The sequence below is a fragment of the Typopeltis vanoorti genome, chromosome 14, assembly GCF_054136105.1.
Source record: "Typopeltis vanoorti isolate ZY-2024b chromosome 14, IOZ_Tvanoo_1.0, whole genome shotgun sequence".
Taxonomy (NCBI): domain Eukaryota; kingdom Metazoa; phylum Arthropoda; class Arachnida; order Uropygi; family Thelyphonidae; genus Typopeltis; species Typopeltis vanoorti.
The window spans coordinates 62,728,762-62,752,371 of NC_143562.1; the positions used below are offsets into that span (position 1 = coordinate 62,728,762).

General features: G+C 33.4%; 1 protein-coding gene across 3 annotated transcripts in view; it reads left to right on the plus strand.

Annotated features, from left to right (window-relative positions):
* The window catches only part of Sec31 (COPII coat complex component secretory 31), a 486,555-nt gene that overhangs the window by 378,445 nt on the left and 84,500 nt on the right, over window positions 1-23,610 (plus strand). For all 3 annotated transcript variants that reach the window (XM_090403344.1, XM_090403343.1, XM_090403345.1), the window contains exons 17-18: window positions 7,404-7,552; window positions 14,157-14,327. In XM_090403344.1, coding sequence (XP_090259470.1) covers window positions 7,404-7,552; window positions 14,157-14,327 — 320 coding nt within the window. The remainder of the gene's footprint in view (window positions 1-7,403; window positions 7,553-14,156; window positions 14,328-23,610) is intronic.

Genomic DNA, 23,610 nt, shown 5'->3' on the forward strand with positions numbered 1-23,610 from the left:
AGAAGTGTAGCTAAATGTAAACAAGGTTATGTGAGAAGGACCATCCCTTGTTGTCCAAATGGACAACAGTGGATGGTTCAGTTGCACATGATGCAATAACTGTCCTCGAGTTTCTTTCTAAGAAATCAATCACAAAATTGGACCATCCTCTGTATTCACCAGACTTAGTCCTTTGTGACTTTCAGTTATTCTCAAAAAAAATCCTTAAAAAGATGCAGGCTTTCTGGCATTTCTGAGATATAGCATTTGTCTAAGTGCATTAATGCATTACTGCACAAAGATTGCTTTTGAAGGTGATAATAGCTATTACTCTACAGGTAAGCAAATAGTTCTTGCATTTTCATTCTGAGAATGTAATTGTCACATCTTGTATTTACATCAACCAAAACATGGGTGCAAAATGTCCATCACCATTGGAATGGACATTTTGCAGTAACCATTGTAATAACATGGATACGAAGTGTTCTATATGGCCATTTGGGTGATTTGGGAAAGGATCAGAAAAATGTTTCGCTCAAAGTAGGTAGCTGTTTTATTTAAACATGATTTGCTTTTATATACAACAGTTGTGTGCATACAAAATACTTCAATTTAACAAATTCAGTCTAAAAGACGTTGCAGCTGATGGATAACTTGAGTAGAGTTGTCTGCATTTCAGTAATTAGCAGCCAAATGCTCATGATCTTGAGTTTTTTCAAAATTTTTAATGTTTGTGTACTTTTTTTATTTTAATATTTACAAACTTTTGTGAGTGGGATTTTCTTATTGCCATAGGTTTACTCTATAGCAATTATAGAATTGTTATTTGTCAGATTAAATTAATTTCAGATTTAATATTTAGTCCTTTAAGGCACCACTGTCAGCAGCAGTGTCCACCTACATCTTCATCTTGATATCAAATAATTTGCTAACCTTTACTCTCCCATTCTGTTTAAGTAACCATACTACTTAGGTTAGCTCTGCTCATATATCTTGAATGCTAATGATGTTAGGTTTCTTTCTAATATCTCCATTTTAATATGGTTTTGTCACTAATGTCATGTTCACTCTCCAAATTTAAAATTTTTCTCCTGGACCCAAGTTTTTAATCCAGCAATTCAGAAAAATCAGCTATAGAACTTCCACTCTTTGAATGCAATACAAGTCAGATATGTGATAGTGAAATGATGTGTGTGCCATACATTTCTTATACTTTTAAAATCATTGGTAACCATGAGTTCAGCTGAAATTGACTGAGGATGGAGACCAGCTACACACCAATTTCCAGAAGTTTGTTAGGGATAAAGGCTCTCTCTCTCTCACTTCCTAGAATAAAATGCATTGATCACAGGATTACTGTCTTTGTTGCAGTTGATGTTTTCCATTTGCTTGACTTTTTTTTTTTTTTAACTGATGATTTTCATTTCAAATTTATTACTGTTATTATTCAGTTTTGTTAAAGAGCCCTGAAACATTTTACTGGATTTATTCCCTGTATACTCATCTGCATAAGTATAGAGCTGAGTATAATATCTCCAGGATTAACACCACTGTCTTTCGTAATGTGATTCATATGGATATGAAGAATATCAATGGAGATAGCATGCATGTCTTACATCTGATTTTATTTAAACTGTCTATCTGTATATTCAATTATAACTGCTAGCCTACAACTTAAATATAGGCTGTATATTGTTGTTGTGAAGAAATGTCTGATATTGTACCCTTGGGAGTGTGCAGGATATTATGATAGTTGTACACGAAAAATTTACATCATTACTAACTTCTGATTCACAATTTTCTTCCGGTCTAATCTGCTATCTGTCAAGACTACAGTATTATCAGATCTAAATCTCTGTCTTCTAAGGCAGTTTTTACTGCGTATTTTTTCCTTCCAACCTGGCAAAATAGACTTCTTTTGCTAATCTTTATCCTCTCCAATTCTGTTTAAGTGAGCTTACCACCTTAGATTAGTTCTGCTGATATATTCCTGAATGCTAACAAGTTCTTTTCTAATATCCTAATTTTTAATATGATACTGCCATTAATGCCATCTGTTCACTCCACTAATCTTTCTTAGAACTCTCATATCTGTGGTCTCCAGTCTTTAATCAAGTGTTTTATTTCTAAACCAGCTCTCAGATCCATAAATTAAAACTAGTTCGGTTTGAATACTGTCTTGTATACAGCTAGTTTGGCATTTTGATGTTTCTCTCTTATTCCATATAAATTCATTCAGTTGACTTCCTACTATACCAGCTTTGCTAATTCTGTTCTGTTTCCATATTTAACCATATTCACTAAAAATTATGTCCAAATAGCTGAAATGTTTTACATATTCTGTAGGTTCTCCATTTGTGATGCAGTTCATGTTTTCAGTGTTTCTGCCTATTTGCATTATCTTTGTATTTTTATTGCTTATTTTTATACCAGATCTATTATAATAATTATTCAGTTTGGTCAGGGAACCTTGCAGATGTAGTGGATTTATTTAGGAGTATAACACCATCTGCATAAAGTAAAGAGCTGAGGTTAACATTTCCAATTTTGATATCAGATTTAATACCACTATCTTTCATAATTTGATCCATATAGATAGTGGTGAAGATTTTGGAAAAGTTGGTTAGGGCTCACATTCAGAAATGGGTTGACAGAGAATCTATTTTGCAATGAACAGCATGGGTTTACTAAGGGAAGGTCAAGTTTTAGCAACTTTTTCGCATTCTCGAATAATGTTACCACTGAGTTAGACAAGGGGAATGGATACACTATAGTACTAATGGATTTTGCTAAGGCTTTTGACAGAATACAGCATGGAAAACTGTTGCATAAATTGTAGAATATGAGATTGGATTATGGACTATTGGCATAGGTAAGAGGATGATCGACTGACATATCAAAAAGTCGTGTATAGGTGGATGTGAATCTGCAAGATTCAGGGTAACCAGTGGTGTGCCTCAAGTATCAGTCCTTGTTGTTATTAGTGTACAGATTGCTATTCAATCTGTACATTAATGACATTTGAAATGATTTGACATGTGATATACAACTATTTGCTGATGATGCAAAGATAGGTAGGATAATGAGTAGTGCTACTGATATGCAGTACTCGTAGAATGATTTGAATAGGCTGGAATTGTGAGCTTGTGTAAATGGTGTTGGTTCAATGTTAATAAATGTAAGGTCATGCACTTTGGCGGGATTATGCTCGAAGAAACTGATGAGGCTAAGGATCTTGGAGTTTAGTAGATAGGAAGTTGAAGTCCAAGGGTCATATAGCAAAAAAATTGTAAATACGACTCCGAGAATAATATCAATGCTGAAATGAACCTTAACATATAAAGATAGTCATTTTGCCTGTTTACAAGGATCTTGATAAAGCCTCGCTTCCACTTTTGTGCACAGATGTGGTCTCCTGGTTTCTGTGGTAATTCTGATACAGTGGAGAGAGAGAAAGCGTGCAAAGGAGTGTGTCAAAAATGATATCAGGATTGTGGAATACAGATTATGAAAACAGATTGAGAATTTGTAGGCTGCAGACTCAAGCAAACAGGAGGAAGAGGGGTGATATGATTGAGATTTACAAACTTCTAAAAGGTTATACAGAATTTCAGTAAATGCAATTTTTCCTTTTTTTTTTTTTTTTTTTTTTATGGAGGGTGGGGAAAGGACGTGAGGGCATCTGTTAAAGTTGAAAATGAATACCTTCAAGAAAGGAGTTAGAACTAGATTTCCTTCTCATAGAGTAGTGCATGATTGGAATGGATTGCCAATAGATGTTGTGTGTTCAGATAGCTTAGATGAATATCAGTATTAAAAATGTGCACGCTTGTTGCACACCTGATTTAATATCAGACCTTCTTCCTGTATCTCCTTTAATTCTTACTGCTGTCTTACAGCTCAAATAGACACTATGTATTGCTTGATATAATGTCCCATTTACACCATATAATTGTAGCATTATGAACAACTTTCCTCTTGGCACCTTGTCATATGTCTTTTCCAGATCTATGAAACTTAAATACAGATATATATTCCCAAGATTTCTCAACTGTTTGTCTTAAAGTGAAAATCAGATCCTGACACCCCCTTTTTTTTTGCCTGGATCCAGTTTGTTCTTCACCAAGCTTTCCTTCCACAATTTTTCTTAGCTGTTTCTCCAGTATACTTGCATAAATCTGATCAGGGACCCTCAGTAGGAAAATACCACTGTAATTTTCGTATTCACTTTTATTTCCCTTTTTATAGATGGATACTATGAGATCTTTGCTTCAATCATCTGGAATTTGACCCTCTGACCAGGCCTCCAGAATTATGCAGTGCAGCCACTGTAAAACTTTTATACCTCCATATTTGAGCATTTCTAGTCAAATTTCATCTACTCCAGCTGCCTTTCCACATTTCAAGTTTTTGATGACTTTATTTACCAAGTATGGATATGTATTCCTGACTGCATTCCTGTTGGGAGTTTTCTACCAGTGTGCTGGCACTGCTTGTTTCAGTTAGCAATTTTTTTAAGTAATTACTCCAAACATCTAGAATATCTTTATCTACAGTTTTCATGTCATCTTTATGGTTTCTAATTCCTTTTAAAGTACTCTTTCCTCAATTTCTAAGTTTTTTTTTTCAGTAATCTCCAGAATCTGTTGCAACCTTCATGCTATTTATTTTCTGTTCATATTAAAGACTTCCCGTGACTTTTGTTTAGCTGGTTTTGCATGGTGCTTTGCACAGACAACCTCGCCACATGCCTCTCTGGCTCAATCAGTCAATGTTTTCTTTAGAGTTTGCCACTGAATCTCCAATGTTTTGTTCTTGTTTTCAAACTCATTAATTTTTCTTGAATGATGTTTTTGTTGAGTCTATAGTTTACCTCTGAAAACGAATCTTTTGATTTGTTTTAAATCTTCCTGATACACTTTTCTTTTCACTGTGAAATCAATATTATTCTGCTCAAAACTAAATAGTGATAACTTCCTATTTCAAATCTTCTGTATACTCTTGTGTACTGAACCAGTGGGGAAAACATTGCTCTCAACAATATCATACTCAATGAAACTTTTATTTCTTGCATATTTTCTCAATGTGAATTTGTGCACATCATGTCCTGAACAGAAATCCAGGAGGCACTTACTATTATTTTTAGCCTTGCCCTTTTCCCCTCAACATTTCTATATGTTTGGTAATCATTTCCTATGTTGCTATTTAGATCTGCATCAAGGACCAACTTTTCCTTTTTCATTGTCAGCTGTAATACCTCAATAATTCCTCTATTTCCTTCTTAGTAGAATCTTCTGTGGGATGATAGGTACATATAAGTATCATTGTCCAGTTCCCCATTCTGATATTCAAGTAGATTATCCTCATATTTAGTGTTGAATACTATAGCTATTCCTTCTTTTCCCTGATTGTTATTGCCTGTATTTGTTAGAAAGATCTTGCCTATTTTTGTCTTCTTTGTTTCAGTCATGCCTATTATGTCAATTTGGTACTTATGCAGTTCTTATGCTAGTTCCATTTCTTTTCCATTGATGCTTCTTACATTGATAGTACCAATCTTGAACTCTGCTGCTGTTGATTTGGGATATGGCAAGCTTTTGACTTTTCACTGTTCTCTTGCTTTACTACTGAAAACAGTGAGAAGTTGGGGCTCTTCTTTAACTTGATTCCCAACTGGCACAATGTCTCATGTTGTTGCACCTTTTGTGATTTAAGGTATAACAGAATATAATTTGTTTGTTATTCAGGTGGATATCTAATATTGAGATGCACCACAAAGATGGTGAGCATTAGACATTAAGTTGCAATCCTTGAGTGTTTCTCGAACAATAATTTACAGGCTATGTGGTGATCACTTCACTTTTTTTTTTTTAGCCCCTGACTTAAATGATCGTAAAGAACTGAATTGAATGATAGATGAATTACTTTCATTTTCTTTTATTTGCATACACTGAGTAGCCACTCAGCATAGATGATGAACAACAGTGAAGATAGCATGCACGGTTATCTTACACCTGATTTTACACCAAACTATCATCCTCTGTTTTTTTCAATTCTAACAAAAAAATTTGATATGAAAATATCAGATCTTAATCACTTTCTATTATAATTTGATCCATATAAACAGTGAATAAAGTGTGCCCCATTGTCTTGCACCTGATGTTATATCAAACTATGTTCAAGTACTTCATTCAGATGTAATTGCAAAAAAAAAAACTCATTACTACAATTTAAGTAAGAACTATATATTGCATTGTATAATGTCCCATTTACACCTTGTAGTGTTTGAGCAGCTGTTCCCTTAAGGATTTACCACTATTCTGTCAGCTTATCTCATTTAACAGATTTTCATAATTACTCCTAACATCCAGAATATTTTCATATTTATGCCACCTTTATCTCTTATTCTTTACAGTTCTAAGCAGTTTTTCAATGGCCTCTAGAACATTTTGCCACGTTTGATGTTTATCTTCCATGTTCTTACCAGTTTTCTCATAACTTGTATAATCATTATACTTATGCACAGTTTTTAGGTGCCATAAAAATATACGAACATACATTCTTCATTACATGCTGTGCTATAATAAACAAAGCAATATATATAATAGACCATGACATCATAGCTCAGTCTGAAAGTGAATAATCTTGTAATATAAATGTCTGCAGGTCACTCATTTTTTAGTGTTAAATATAAATAATGGGGGGGGGGGGGGAAGGTGCCAGTTTAAATCCATGCAGTAGGGATATAAACTTCAGGTATTAGATTAAATTTACCCCTTCAGGGTACATATCAGGAAATTGATGATGATCCAAATTCATCAAATCCAAATGATCGGAATTCAAAAACTGGTTGCTAGATTTTTTAGATTTTTACTTTATGACAAGTATTTGAGAAATCATGGAAATATTATAGAATCTCTGTTTAAGTATTGTTAATTTCAAAATGATGGAGAAGAACTTAATCCATACTAAATCTGTATGGGCTGAGACCATATTCACTGTGATGTGTACATAGGTTATAAACTGGCAGTCAGGATTAAAGGTTATAGAGGTGGATGGTTTGATGTTAAATCAAACCATATAAATGAATCTGCTAAAAATATCAACTTTAAATTTTTTTTTTAAATTTGATATTTTTATCTAAACATTTCTGCAATATTTTTTTCCTTGTATTTTTTTGTTAAGTTTATATATTAAAATTCAGTATAGCCATTATGACAAACTTCCAAAAAGCCTTGAAATAGTATCTCATACACAAATGCTGTTCTAAGGAAATTCGTGACAGCAGATTCACTGTAACAGGCTATTCATGAGTTTGCTATAGTAAAAATTTATTGCATGTATAAAATTTAATTCATATATTTGAGAATGTGTTGAAAATAATTACTCTCTTCTTATGATACCGTTTGTCAATCATTCTGTAGAAAGCTTGGGGGCTAGATTAGAAGTTGAAAAGAATGGTTCTCTTGTTCAGAATGCAGTACTTTGTTATATTTGTGCTGGTAATTTGGAGCGATTAGCCCAATGTTGGGTGAAGATGCAAGAAGCTTCTGATAAGACTACATCCCTTCAGGTATTTAAAAATAAAAATCCTAACAAGCTTTTAAATTTAACCTTAACCCTGATAATTTATGCTGATAAGATACCTTTAGTTTAAATATATATAGGACTCTATTGACACTTATGGAAATGTTACATGTATGCTAGTTTTCAAAAAAATAGTTGGACATCCCATCTGAAAGTTATAAATGTTTGCAAAGCACAAACAGGTATGAAGTGTGCAAGGTGCTGGACAGTTTTTTTTTTTACTGAAAAAACTTTTTATTGTTGATACCTTTTATTTTAAATAAACAGATTAATTTCTCTTCATTTAAAGAGAAATATACTTGAGAATAATTCATTTCATGAGTATCAATTATATATAAACCAGTTTAGCATAAATAGTAAATGAAGCAACATTGCGGATGACGTGTTATAATGAAGCATCACCAGTCCTAGCAGGAGTTAGTAATAAAGATACAAACAGTTTAGATTAATATTGATGCGAAATGTTAAGTAATGATAGTATTGCCTGTAGCACAAGGTCATTGACAGACCTTTCTGAGGCTGTAACCAAAATTAATGCCATTCATCCAAGGATAGTTTAATTTAAACTGCAAATAACAAAATGTCTCACACAGAAATCTTCCTTTTATTATGATAGGTTTATGATAATTTTATCAACAATCTCATAAATAAATAAAGTGAATTACTCAGTAAAAGCTTCTATAGAAGCTCTCTTAATTTAATTTTTGTGTTTATCAGATATTTAGCACTTGTGGTTTATCTCAAAACTTTTCTGAGACAAACTGGTTGCTGAGTTTCTGAATTCAGAAACTGGTTACTAGATTTTTTAGATTTTTACTTTATGGCAAGTATTTGAGAAATCATGGAAATATCATAGAATCTCTGTTTAAGTATTTTTAATTTCAAAATGATGGTCGTCGTTGTTGTCCGGTAGCATCCTCTAGCAAGAGGATTGCAGCAGATGAGCAGCTCTTCTCCATTTCTCTCTGTCTGTTGCCTCCATCATTCTTAAACCAGTCCATTCAACGATGTCATTGAACCACTCTCTAGTTGGTCTTCCACGTCTTCTTTTCCCCTCAACTTTCCCTTGTAATATAGTTCATGTCAGGTGTCCCGAAGAACCTCTCAGAAGATGTCCTGCAAATCTGGTCTTTCTTTGCATAATATTCTTGAGCAGTGTTCTTTCCATCCCAACTCTTCTTAAAACTTCTTGATTTGATATTCTCTCTGTATAGCTAATCTTTTCCATCTTTCTATTACACCACATTTCCAATGCATTAATTCTTTCCATATCTCTCTTTCTGAGTGTCCACGACTCGCATCCATAACTTGCAGTACTCTAAACTGTTGCTTTAACTATTTCAATTCTCTTCTAACACCTATTTTAATATTCTTGTTTATTAAAATTCTCTTCATTTCCATAAATGCCAATTTAACTTTGCCTATTCTATTTCTAATGTCCAACTCTGAAGTTCCTCTCTCTGTGATCCAGCTACCAAATATTGAAATCTTTCCACTTCTAAAATCTTTCCTCCACATCTTATCTTTACATTATCTCCTATTTTTCTGCCCATTATCATTATCTTGGTCTTCTTTGTGTTAATCCTTAGTCTGTACTCTTTACAAGAGTTTTCAATTCTTTGAACAATTTGTTGTAATCCATTTTCACTTTCTGCCATCACCACTACATCATCTGCATATCTTAAGTTATTAATGATTCTTCCATTTACTTTTATTCACGTTCAAAATGATGGAGAAAAACTTAATCCACACTAAATCTGTATGGGTTGAGACCATATTCACTGTGATATGTATATAGGTTATAAAATGGTAGTCGGAATTGAAAGTTATAGAGGTGGATGGTTTGATGTTAAATCCAACATATAAATAAACTGCTACTCTCAAGAATCTTTACCAAAATTTGGTGTCAATATCTTAAATTTAAAAATTAAAAAAAAAGGAAACAAAACATCAATTGAATCATGAGTATTGAACCTACAAACAAACAAAAAAACCTGCACAATTTTAGCTATTTGGGCACTGTTTTTTTTTTAGTGATATTGTCACATTTTGTGATTACCTTATAATCACTTCTCCCCACCCCAATTTCAGACATTATTATCATTTTTTTAGTTGTTTTTGTCTAATAAGTAAAAATAAGCATTTTTACTAAAAATGTAGATGTTTCATTTAGAACCTAGTAGGATACCTCAGTATTCTGAACACAGGCATACTCTTAGCTCTGATCCAAGGTTGCATTTCACTGCGTTGACTGTGTACTCATCGTGGAAATCATTTTCTTCATTTGGATTTCCATTAATAACTGTTACGTTTACTAGTATATAATATTGATAAAGAGAAAAATTGTTGCATAAATTATGCCAAAGTCCAGTTAGTTATTGTTTTTGAGATCTGAAACAAAGCTTGCTTCAAGCTCATATCTTGGCATTATTTCTTCATCTGGAAAATCAGACGGTTGAGTGAATTTTAAAACTGATTATAACTATATGTATGTTTATTTTATTTATTTATTTTTAACAGCACTTTTTCATGAAATGTTGTGTTAGTTGCAATGGGAAAGAAAGGGGGAGGAAAAGTTGGAGACCATTGAACTACACTTAAGGAAAACATTAATTAAATAATTTGGCATATTTTCCTTGTGTATTTTAAATTGGTTAGCTCTCACTCTGTCTATCTATCTACTTGTGTGTGTGTGTGTGAATTTTATGGCAATGAGGAAAAAAAAAATTCTGTGACTCAGTAACACTGTGTCTTTAGAATGTGTTGACTGATGAATGATCACTTAATCTTCTCACTGAGCCATTAATATTAAACAAAGTTATTTACATTACTGATTTGTTTCAATTGCATTTCAATTTGTTCATGACATAGATTATTTTGTAATGATAGCATGATGATATCTGAGGACTGAATGCTAAATAACCTTTCAAATAGCATAAATCTGAACTAGTATTTATATTATAGTTAGTAAAAAACCTTCTAATGTTAAATCTTCCATATTTTATCTAGTGTAACATTAAAAGTTTGCATCTGAAGTATCTTCATAGCTAGTTTCTTGCAAAGTGAGAATAGTTAACTTTACTACAAGTTACTTTAGAGATATCCTATAATGCAGAATGTACTATACATTAGATGTAAAGCAGTGCAACTCCTATTAGATTCATGGATCTCTCCAAGTAAATGATAAATTCAGAAGCCTTCTTGCATTCATCATGTAGGCCTGTGTTTTGGTTTAAAAGTGTCATTTACTGCTTTTATATAATATTGAAATATTGCTTTTCTTAAAGTGATGTCAGATTAGTTAGTTTTTTTTTTTTTTTATCTTCCCTATCTCAGAATCTCTTTATCCTATTCTGTCAAATCATTATTATTATCTTGATCACTGTTCACTCAACAACTTGGAATTTTTCAGCTTTTTTTTTTAATTATGAAACTCTTCCAGTCTGATGTTTCTGTGGAAAAAGTCATCTTCCTTTTAGATTATATAACTATAAAAACATATACCTTCTGTGTTTCACTTGAACTGATCCAACAAATGAGGCCCAAATCATTTACAATCACTGAGAAATGAACAAGAATCATCCAATTACTTACAAATACCACTTTTCTGTTTTATAGTTCAACAGAATGGCTGTATTTCTTTATTGGAAAGACTTAGATTCAGATCCTATCTATCATTTATCAGACTTTTCATCTGAAGACTGTTTTTTTTTTTTCTATCAGGAAATTCAGTCTCCCAATGAAGAAACAGTCGAATGGTTGAAAACATAACGCATTCATCCTGGTTTTCTGTGTGTGTGTGTGTGTGCAGTGCTGCAATGCTTCAATCAGTAGTGACGACTTCCTTTGGCTGAAAGGACCTATGTTTTGACTAAAGGTGACTTAGCCATCATAGTTTTAATCCTCCTGGAATATATATTTTTTTCATTCTGCATAGCATGCAGAGTATGAAAACCTCTTGTTATGCAGGAATACTCTGCATAGCAAGAGGTTTTATACAGTTTGCAGACATAATACACCTGCCTCATTCATAGTAAATGTAATACAGATACCATAGCTGGAAACTCAGCTCATCAACTCATTGGTTGCTAAATTTTTCCTTAGTCATATTGACTGAAAAGAGGATTCAGTAAATGGGTGACATCTTAATGTGCTGCTTTATGTTATATATGTTATAAGTACGAAAAAATAATTTAAAAAATTTGCTATAGTACTTAAGGTCTGTTGCTTCCTATCAAATATTCCTCCCAACATTTTATATTCACCGAGTAGTTTTTCACTTACATGGATCAGGTACCCTATTTGCTTTCTTCCTTCTCACTTTGGTATATTTATTTGCATGCTTGTGTCATATATATATATGTATTGAACATATGTCTTCATAGACTAATTTATCTATTGGCAGAAGGAAAAATCCTGTCATCATTTTGCAATAAGATCTAATTAAATTGTTTCCATTATGTGTAAATTATGAGAGAGAGAGAGAGAGATGTGTACCTTAATGGAGAAAGAATTAAGGAAGTAAGCAAGTTCAGATACCTGGGATCCATTATTAATGTGAAGAATTGATGTTCAGAAGACATCAGAAGAAGGCTAAAACAAAACAGTCAGAAAATCTGGAAGGATGGATCTATCTCCAAAAGAACAAAGTTGAGAATTTTAGATATAGCTATTTTTTCAATGCTGACTTATGATGTGAGGCTTAGAACTTAAAGAAGTCTGATAGGAAAAGGATAATTGCTTTTGAGATGGAATGTTACAGCTGTTGAGAATATCATATACTGAAAGGTTATTGAATGGATGGTGCTAGAAAAGATCTGCAGAACCTTATGGCTCCATAAAGATATTGACAGAAGAAAAATCTAAAATACTTCGAATACATTGAAAGGATGGAAGAGGACTTCTCAAAACAGTAATAGAAGGTAAAATTCCTGGAACAAGAGGAAGGGATTAGACCTTCAGTGAGATGAAAAATTCATCTTCTCATCCTCAATGAGATCAGAAAGAAAGGACGCCCAATGGCACCCTTTCTTTCTCAATTTACAGACAACCCATCCTCATAGGTAGATAGAGACAAACTTTCTCATCATTCTCCCTCTCAAGAATATGGTGTCATCTAACTTCTTGTCAACAGAGTCTCCAACTTCAGTGAGAAGTGGTCGTCACCTATACAGTATTTAGACGAAGGTTTGATTTCAGTTGATCATCTTTATTTTTGGGTGCTGCTGAAATTGTTGCCAAAATGGGAGAAAGGTTAGCTACATGGTAGAAGTTGTACTCAATGATCTTGCTAAGTATGCCATTGCTATTTGATTAGGGAGCAAGTTTTCACTAGTATTATGCTGAATTTTTTGCTGGGATCATCTTGGCACATTTTTATTGGAAAGCCCAATCGGCTAGCATATGAAGATTTGGGGAGAATGGGGATATAATTCTGGTTAGAATGAGAATATTGGTTCCAACCCGAATTGATTTAGTTCTTTAGTCAGAGCAGGTGTTTGTAGAAACAGTAACCATTCCTTGGAACAGAAGAAGTAAAAACCATGGAAGATATTCCATTTATCATAGAACTGATGAGGTCTGAATTACCAAGATAGGTAATTCATATCTGTGAGAATTGTCTTCAGTTGGTGGGCAGTTTTTGTTTGCCTACTGACTAGATAAGATCATGGTTAAAAGCAAACACCTGAGCATCTATTCTTAATTGAAATGGGCAACTAGTTTGCATTGTGATCATTAAAGTCTCGCAGAGGATGGCCTCAATGTTGGACCTCAGAAAAATCAAGCTCATCAGTAAATATTTAAAATAGTGCTTTTCAGAATTGGAATAGTGATAAAAACAGCAAATAAATGCAGCCTAATAGAGGAAATTTTGAGTCGGAAAAGATAAAAATAGGTAATTTCTGGGGTTGTCATATCAGATCTCATAAATGCAGAAAGACCACCATTGTGATGGAAATACCATCATTTGGATAGCTAAGATAGATTGTAGTTCCATAAAAAAATAGACCAGATCTGCTGTTTCTAAAGAGGTTTATTACAACAGATCTGTTAACTCTTTTAGGTCTCTTTAAAGTTATAATTATCAGTATCCTTTGGATATTGTTGCATACTTGACACTAAATTTTTGACCATAAACAGCTCCATGTCCTTTGATTTTAAGCAGGATTAACCATATTTTGTATGTGTTGTCCTTCAGTTGATTGATCAAACTACTTGTCACCAAAGGAGAAGTTTGATATGTTGTGGAATGCTTATTATCATAAATGTTCTTTAAAATGGCATTAATGACTTTTTAGTAACTCTAGTGAAAGTTAACTGTATAATGAAAAATTATTGTTTTTGCTTATTTTTATTATTTTTATACTATTTAGCTTATTTTTGTTTAGGAGTAGCCGAAAAAATAGACTAAATAGCCGTAAAAGTAATATTTACTTAGATGAGTAACATGGAAACTTTTCCAGAAATAATATCTACATTAATTAATGATATTATATTAATTGAAAATATGCATTTTGTGACTAAATGTGTAAACATTGCTTGGAATTTGTGCAAAGATTTTATTCTAAGCATTAATGTATTTTTTTCAGAGTCTGGTAGAACAAGTGATGATTTTACGGCGAGCAGTAGAACAACTAGCTGGTCAAACACCTGCAATACAAACAGGTACACTTTCAGCTCTTCTTGGACAGTATGCTGCCCTACTAGCTGCCCAGGGCAGCCTTTCCAGTGCTATTACTTATCTTGTTGATGCAGGAGAGGTAATGTTGATTATCATGGTGTTTTTAAATTCTTATTAGTTTTATGATATAAAATGGAATGCGTGTTATATATAGTCGATTTTTAACTAAGAATGTGTGTTTCTAACTAATGTGTGGAAATTAATTGCAGTATCTGTGCTGATATCTCCATTCAACTCTTTTATCAGTTTTGAATTTTTCATTTAAAATCATGGCTCTTTGCTGAAATGTTCTTTTGTCTGTGTACTATAAATCCATTACACATAAGCATTGTTTTCATTATGTAGTTTGTGTTATGCCTTGATGTTTCTTTTCATTTTTGTAAACTGTCAGCACATTGGATCTTTTATTTTATTTTTTAATATTATGTTGAATTTGAGTGTGTTAGTGCCTTATGTTGTCTATATTTTCATATATTAATTTTATTAACAGTTACACTTCTATTTGCATATAACTGGTGACATTGTGTTTTGCCATAATATTTATATAGTGATCTTTGAATTTTCTAGTTGCATTGGGAAATAAGTTTGCTGGTCAAGTTAACTTGAGAATACAGCTAATTGAATGTAAAATTCCATGAATGAACTGAGATTAATACCTTCAAGGATTAGTTAAGTGATTGGGGGGGGGGGGTGAAGGTAGTTGAATCTCATATATTTGAGTGATCACTGTACCCAGCATGACTTAATCCATTGCAAATTTTATAGGTTATTATATATATCCTGCTCACAAAAGGTTTAAAACTTATTCTAAGTGCCATTCTAGGTGAGTTAAGATTTAGTTAAACCACCGGAAATTATTTTCTAAAGACATTGTACTTTTTTTTTTTTTCAAGCCACTTTGGGCCTCCAATAAGCACAGATGTAGTCTTATACTCCTTGATGAAATTCATCTGCCATCTAAGCATATTTATAAATATTCATTCCTCAGTGGGATTCAAACCTGCTAATCTATTGGTTGCTGGCGAGAAGTACTACCAACTTAGCTAACCAGACTTGCATAGAGAATATTTCAATCTCTATTATTAGCTCTTTTTTTAATAAATACATGACTCCCACCATGAAAGATTGTAAACCCATAGTGCATTAGTATATCATGGGTGGTTTTTTTTTAAATGATATATGAACTCAAACAGTGAACTTTTTCATGCCACTTCACATCTTCAGTAAGTGGGGAATAGTGGTTTTACACTCATTCATGAAATTAATTCCATCACAAACATCCACGCTCTGCAATTCATAGCTGTAAGTTGGAAAATGGATACACTAGCTACGTAGTCATCCAGACAGCCATATACTCTAAATATTTACGCCTCTATGCTTGCTTGAAAACCTAAAGTTTATTAATCTGTTGCATGTAGATTATTGATAAAATCTCTCTCTCTCCCTTTGCTGTGCATGCGTCTTTTGACAGATTGTCATAGTGCTTCTTTGATTTCATTTTTTGGATGATATTAAAATGGTAAGCACCTCCTAGATTTCTGTTCAAAATATAGACTAATCATTACTAACACCATGTTCCAGCATAAAGAAGTGATCAAATTCATAGTCAGGGAAGACACAAGACATACGTCTCACTGACTATTTTACTGTTGAAAGCAGTATATTTGAAATAGGAAGTAATCACCATTTAGTTTTGAGCAGGATAAAATTAAATATCATATTGAAAAGTGTAAGAAAATTTTTAAAAGAATTGAAGTTGAGCCATCTTCAGGGGTGAATTGTAGACTCAAATACATGAATATTATGCAAGAAGAAATGAAAGTTTAAAAACAAGAACCAGACCATGGAGATTCAGTGGCAGATCCTCAGGGAAGCACTGATTGATTCAGCCAGAGAAATGTGATGCAGATCTTAAGTTTGTGGCAAGTAAGTAAACATTTCTGTGACACAATACAGAGAAAAAAAAATTAAAAAAAAAAGCAATGTGAAAAAGTGGCTAAAGAAAATTCAAGGTATGACTTGGAACAACTTAAAAAAATAAATATCAGCACATGGGAAAAATATTCTAGAGGCTATTCAACTACTGTAAAAGGAATCAAATGACATGCACACTTAAGATAACAATGTTTTAGATGGCTGGATTAATTATTACTTTCAAAGATTTATGAATGACACAAGCGGTGACAACACAATGGGAGAAAATCAATCAAGAGGAATGTACTTAGGAGTACATATCAGTACTTGATGCAGGAAAAAAAAAAAAACCTGAAATGTGGAATTGAGTAGATGGTATTTGACCAGAAATGCTCAAATATGGAGGTATGAAAAGTTTTATAGTTGCTACACTGCATAATTCAGAAGATCTGAATTATGGAAGAGAAATGTGGAGAACAAGCTGAATTTAGTGTTAAGTCAGAATCAGATTTTCACAAGGCAATTAATTCATAAATCATAGGAATATAACAAGGATCTATATTTAAGTTTTGTAGATCTGGAAGAGGCAGAAGGTGCCATGAGAAAGCTGTCCGTAGTGCTGCAGTTGTATAAATAAGACATTATATTAGTAATACATAGTCAGTATGTAAGTTGTAAGTCGGCAGTTAGAATTGGAAGGAAAATGGTTTGATGTTAAGTCAGGTGTAGACAAGGGTGCACACTATTTCCACTTTTATTCATCTATATGGATCACATTATGAAGGAAAGTGGCATTAAATCTGATATTAATCTCAGCTCTTTACTTTATGCAGATTATGCTATACTCCTAAACAAATCATTATACATCTGCAGGGTTGCCTAACTAAATTGATATGATTGATTATGCTATACTCCTAAACAAATCACTATACATCTGCAGGGTTCCCTAACTAAATTGATAGGATTGATATGAAAATAATTAGTAAAATGACAGACTATGAAAACAGGCAGGAAAATTGAAAACACCAAGTGCATCCTGAAATCGAGCACCTATAGAACAAGTAAAGCATTTCAGCTGTTTTTAATGAAATGAGAAATTAAATATGAGACAATAGACTTACAAGCTGTATGGTAGGAAGCAATTGAATAAATTTATATAGAATAAAAGAAAAATTAGTCAAAACACTAAAGGTGGCTGTGTACAAGACAGTGTTCAAATCAATTTTAATGTAGGAGACTGAGAGCTGGGTCAGAAATAAACACTTCATCAAAGACTGGAGACTATAGATGTGAGTGTTCTGAGAAAAACTAGTGGAATGAGCAGGTGACTCAGTGGTAGAATTAGATTTAAAATGAGGATATTATGGATGAACATGTTAGCTTTCAAAAATATGTAAGCAGAACTATGTGAGGTTGTATAATCACTTAAACAGAATGGGAGAGAAAAGGTTAGCAAAACAATCTTATTTTTTCCAGGATGGCAGTAAGCTGACTCAGAAGAAGACTAAGATCTAGGTGGATTGATATAGTATGAAATGACTTAGATCAAAATTAGATTAGAATAACATTCCTTAGAAGATATGGCAATATCAGAGTCTTGACAGATAACCAATTAATTTGGAGGAAAATTGTGGACAGGAAGTTGGCCATTATGTAAACTTTTTATATAGTGCTGTCATCAGGGCTCCAGAAATCCACTTTGTCCACTTTCCACAGGCAAGTTATCAATATTGACAAAAACTAGTAAGTATAATGTGAGGGCAAGCAGATTGAAGGGAAGAGAGAAAGTTAGAATGAAATATTGTAATAATACTTCATTCCCTTACTCCATATTAGACCTTGGTTTTGCAGACTGTATTATAGAGTTGATGCCAGTTGTGTGTTACAATATTAGGGTTTAATTTGTTTTTTATGTGTATGGAGAGTTGAAGCAAGATCACATTATCAGTCTTTTAGCAAGACCCCGAAACTATTATTTGTCATTTGGGAAATGAAGATAAAATTTGAGTTCTTGATGTATGCTGCATAATATGACATGAACCTGGTGGAATGAATGAAAGTGAAAAAAAGAATATGTGAACAACCAGTTTCCTCCCTCCCTCCCCCTCTCTACAGCAGTTTTCTAAGAAGGAAAAACAGAAGGGTGTTTCTCAGTGTTCCATCTGCATTGAAGCTCATTCTGCACTAAAAAAAATCCATGAACTTCAGATACAGGTTTTTCACTGATTAGCGAAAAATCACGAGAGCTAAATTAGTAAATGACAGTGTGATATATGTCTCTCAAAGCAACAGTTGAAACTTTTAGGATCTAGTTCATAGAATAAAATTTACTAGCCAAAGGTACGAGGATATCCATTTTTGAGACATGAAGAATGGAAGCAGGATTCTCTTTTTAATTGCCCTGAATCATTGTGCAGATTTGAAGGAACTTACAGATATGTTTCTCATAGAATGTAAATTTGCCAACAAAAATACAGCAAACCACATTCTTTGTTAGATGATTTGAAGGTCATCATACTGAGTGCACGAATCTTGGAATAGTTTTACAAAGAATTGTCATTTTCTTTTGTCAGCTGATGAAGCCAGAGAATGACTGAACAAAAAGAAGCAGCTTCATTCCTGAGAAGCAATGTTGGGTACATTCCTTTTACTACAGTGTATTTTTTCCTGCTGTTGATTTACTGTAATTTTCAGTGTGAAAATTAACATTGATTGTATTACATTATGAATGGATATTAATATATTAATATTTAAATATATTATTTATTCTGTATATTTAGATTATTCTTTGAATATATTAACAGAAGATATTCATGACAAATAACGGTTACCCATTCCACACAGCATGCATGTATCTTAAGAAGAACCTGAATCTCAGATGCTTCTTAACCACTCCTTCTACCTCCATAAGCTGCAAAATCTCACGTGTCTGTACTGTAAATTTTCCATATTGCAATTCATCTCTCACTATTGCAAACTCCGTTTCACCACAGGAATAGTCTACTATAGTGAATTTTTTTTTAGCAGAGCATTGTACCTATGGAACTTCAGTTGGGACTTTTTACTTGTTTGTTATGGTGTTTACTGTACGGAGAGATGACTGTGTCTTGTGTGTTTCTATTGTGTCTTGTCTATCTTAGTCATGAGGCTGACGATCATAGGCCAGCAATCACTTGGTTACCTGCCACTGAGTCTTCTCAAATCTTCAATCTCTTTGGAACCCAGGTGATGATCATATCTGCACATAAAGTTCAGATGTTGTCTTATCAAAGCTTTGGGAAGTGACAGAATAACTTTACTTTTCAAGTTAATGTTCTCTTCAATATTGCATTTAACTATGCAATGTCTTAACCATTATTAATGTGATCTGTAAACTTTAATTCTCTCTGTAGCTTTATTGACTGACTACTTGTCACTGATTCCCATTAATATAATAACTCAGTTTGCAATGTCCTCAAGTGAAAAAAAATGCTTACCTTGCACTTTGAGACATTAAAGTGATATTCATTAACATTTTCCTATAAAATTAGTCTGTTGAAGTCAGCCTGCAGGATACTCTATCAGCTGTGATCCTTATTACTCTTCCAAACTCATCATCATCCTCAGCAAGTAACTGAATATCACCTTCTAGACATCCCCAATATCATTAATCATCAATTTCCTAATATGTACTTTCAAAGTGCATTTAGACCACTGTGACAGCACTAATTAAGTTTACGTTATTATTAATCTCCTATCAACAATTTTTTTCCAAATTAGTCAGTTACTTGTAAGCACTCTAAGATTGTTGTATCTGACATTTTGATCTTCTAAGGCAGGGATTCTCAACCTATGGTACACATACCACTGGTAGTACGTGAGCCACTGCTGGGTGGTATGAAAACAGATTTGCTTACTGGTACATCTAATATCTTGAATTAAATATAGTGGTACGCCACTGGAAAAGGTTGAGAACCCCTGTTCTAAGGAATTTCTGACTGAATCAATTCATCTAGACCTTCATCCTCTAGATCTCTTTTCTACTATTTTGGCATGAACACCTGCTTTGCTAACCTTTTTTCTACCATTCTGTTTAAGTGACCTTACCACATAAGATTAGCCTTGCTCACACATTCTTGAATGCAAATACTGATTTGCTGTCTTGTATATTGCTAGTTTAGCGTTTTGGCTAATTTCTTTCTTATTCCATATATCAACTAACTCCCACCACGCCAACTTTGCTGTATACTTCCAAATTTAATTTGCCATATTCACTAAAAACTATAACTTAAATATTTTACTTGTTTTATAGGTTCACCATTGAGAATGCAGTTGAAGTTTTTTATGTTCCTGCTCATTTTCATAGTTTTGGTCTTTTTATTGCTGATTTTTATGCCAAATTTGTTGCAGTTATTATTCAATTTAGTTAGAGAATTTTGGAGACTTGCACTGGATGTGTTTAGGTGTACATCATCTGCATATAGCAAAGAGTTAAGTTTGATTTCTCAGATTCTAACATCAGGTTTAAATTAATGCCACTTTCTTTCATAATATGATCCATATAGATGATGAATAAGAGGAGAGGTAATGTGCATCCTTTGTCTTATACTGGATTTTCCATCAAACCATCTTCCTCTATTTCCTTAAATTCTAACTCCTGATTTAAAACTGAAATATTCACTATGCATTTGCTCTGTATAATGTTCCATTTATCCCATATGTATTTGTAGTGTTTTGAAAAGCTTTTCTCTGGGCAGCTAGTTGTATTCCTTTTCCAGAATCCTTCTTGTACCTTCATGGTTTCTCAGCTATTTGTCGTAAAATGAAAATCTGATCTTGACAACCTCTATTTGGTCTGAATCCAGCTTGTTTTTCTTCAAGTTTCTCTTCCACAATTTTTCTCAACCTCTTTTCAAGTATGCTTGCATTAATCTTATCTAGAAAATATCATTAATATACAATTTGCTGTTTTAAGGATACTTGTGACATAAGACTGAATGATAAATGCACGTAAACACAAGAAAGATATTTAATTAACCAGATATTTCGGTCTAGAAATAGCAGACCATCCTTGGTGATATTACAAGAACAGTTATAAAAAATACAAGCTAGAATATTAACAATAGATCGTTTAAAATAGAACAAGCCGTGTGATGTTATATCACTAAGTATGAAACGAATATTTTGAAGTAGAGACATGATTAAAAAAATAAAATAAAATAAATGAGTAATCTTGATTAGACTTTCCCAGATTTTTGATATAGATATACAGTCATTACGACTCGGTTTGGGACGATGAAGCAAGGCCTCCACGCTTTCCTTGAACAAACGTTCAAACCTATAACGGGATCTATGTAAGAGGCGAGTCCTGGACCAAAGGATGTTGTGGTCAGTTTCAATCCCATGCTGAGCCAATCCAGACTTTTCAAGTTTGTTGTGAAAAATGGAGGATTGATGTTCTTAGATTCTTTTTTCAAGAGAACGTCCAGGTTGTCCAAAATAGGATAGATCACAGTTGATAAACTCCAGGAAGAGATAAAGTTGAGCATTTGTCTTTAGGAGATGGAAAATGAGAAGATAATTTGTAAATAGGTGAATAAGTAGCTGTTAAATCATATTTCTTTAAAATTCTTGCGATAGGTTCTGAAATACCAGAGATATAAGGAATTGGCACTCGACGTATTGAAACTTTGTTGTTTTGTGGAGGATTATAAGAATTGAGAAGATGTTGAGTACTTTTTTCAAAAAAGCCATTGAGTTTCATGTGTTGTTGGATAGTAAAAAGTTCTTTCTGTAGATAATCAAAGGTAGAACAATTAGTTTTTGCTCTTCTGATGAGGCATTTTATAAAACCAGGGTGAACAGAAAGTCAGCTACTGGAACAAATCTGAAAACACACCCCAATTCAACATCACCAGAGTTAAAGATGGGTACTATCAACATAAGAAACCTGAATGGCAAAGAAATGGTGCTAGCTGAGGAATTAGATAAGTACCAGATCGACATAATAGGGGTGACTGAAACAAAAAAGACAAAAACTGGTGAGATCTTTCTGAGCAATAAATACAAAATGTTATATTCATTTACAGTGCATTGACAATCATGGAAAAGAAGTAGCCATAGTATTCAACACAAAATATGGGGCTAATCATCTTGAATGGCAGGCATTCTCGAGTAGAGTAATGTGGGCAAATATGAGAATGAGGAACTGAACAATGAGACTTATTTGTGCCTATGGTCCCACAGAAGGTTCTACTAAGGTAAAAGTGGGGGAATTTTTTGAGGCTATAGAAAAAGCAACTGACACAATGAAAAGGGAAAAGTTGGTCCTTGTTGATGATCTAAATAGCAGAGTAGGAAATGAATGTCAGACATACAAAAATATTTTGGGAAAATTTGGAGAAAAGAGCAAAGCTAATAATAATGGCAAATATCTGTTGGATTTATGCTCAACACATGGATTGGTTATTACTAACACCATGTTCCAATATAAAAAATGTGCACAAATTCACTTGGAGAGAAGAGGCAAGGAATAAGAAAGTCTGACTATGTTATTGTTGATTGTGTTATTTTCTCCCTTGTGTAGGAGACCAGAGTGTACAGAGGATTTGCAATTGGAAGTGATCACTAATTAGTCTTGAGCAGGATAAAATTGAATTTCATATTGAAAATGTAAGAAAGTTTTAAAGCAAATAAAAGTTGAGCATCTCTCAGATGTGAACTGTAGACTAAAATACACAAAGATTGTTGAAGAAAAAATGAAAGAGTTTGAGAACAGCAACCAAACCTTGTAAATTCAGCAGCAAGCCTTGAAGAATACCGTGATTGATTCAGCCAGAGAGGCATGTGGTGAAGTCGTCTGCAAGGATAGAAAAATTAGAACTCCACACAGGAAGTTAAAGAGGCAGGAAAAGAAGAAAGCATATCAAAAGTTCCTGGAAAATAAGTCAGCTTGTGCTCTTAGAGAATACAGAGACAAATGTAAGAAAGCTAAACAGTGTGTAAAACTAGCGAAACAAAAGTCATGGGAGGACTTTGGCAAGAGCATAGAAAATAAATATCAAGAAGGTGGCAAAATATTCTGGAGGTTGTTGAAGAAGCTTAGGAATGGAGGAAAAAATGCTGTAAAAGGAGTTAGAGATGATAAAGGTGACATGAAAACGGGAGAAAAAAGATATCCTTGAAGTATGGAGTAATTACTTTGAAAAACTGTGATGACAGCACGGTGATAAAAAAAACACTGACCAGGCATGCAGTCAGGAATACATATCCATGCTTGAAGTAGAAAAAGCCATCAAAGGCTTGAAATGTGGAAAGGCAGCAGGAGTAGATGATATTCGACCAGAAATGCCGAAGTATGGTGGTATAAAAGTCTTACACTGGCTGCACTGCATAGTTCAGAATGCCTGAACAGAAGGACGAATTCCCGATGATTGGAGTAGAGGTCTCATAGTACCCATATATAAAAA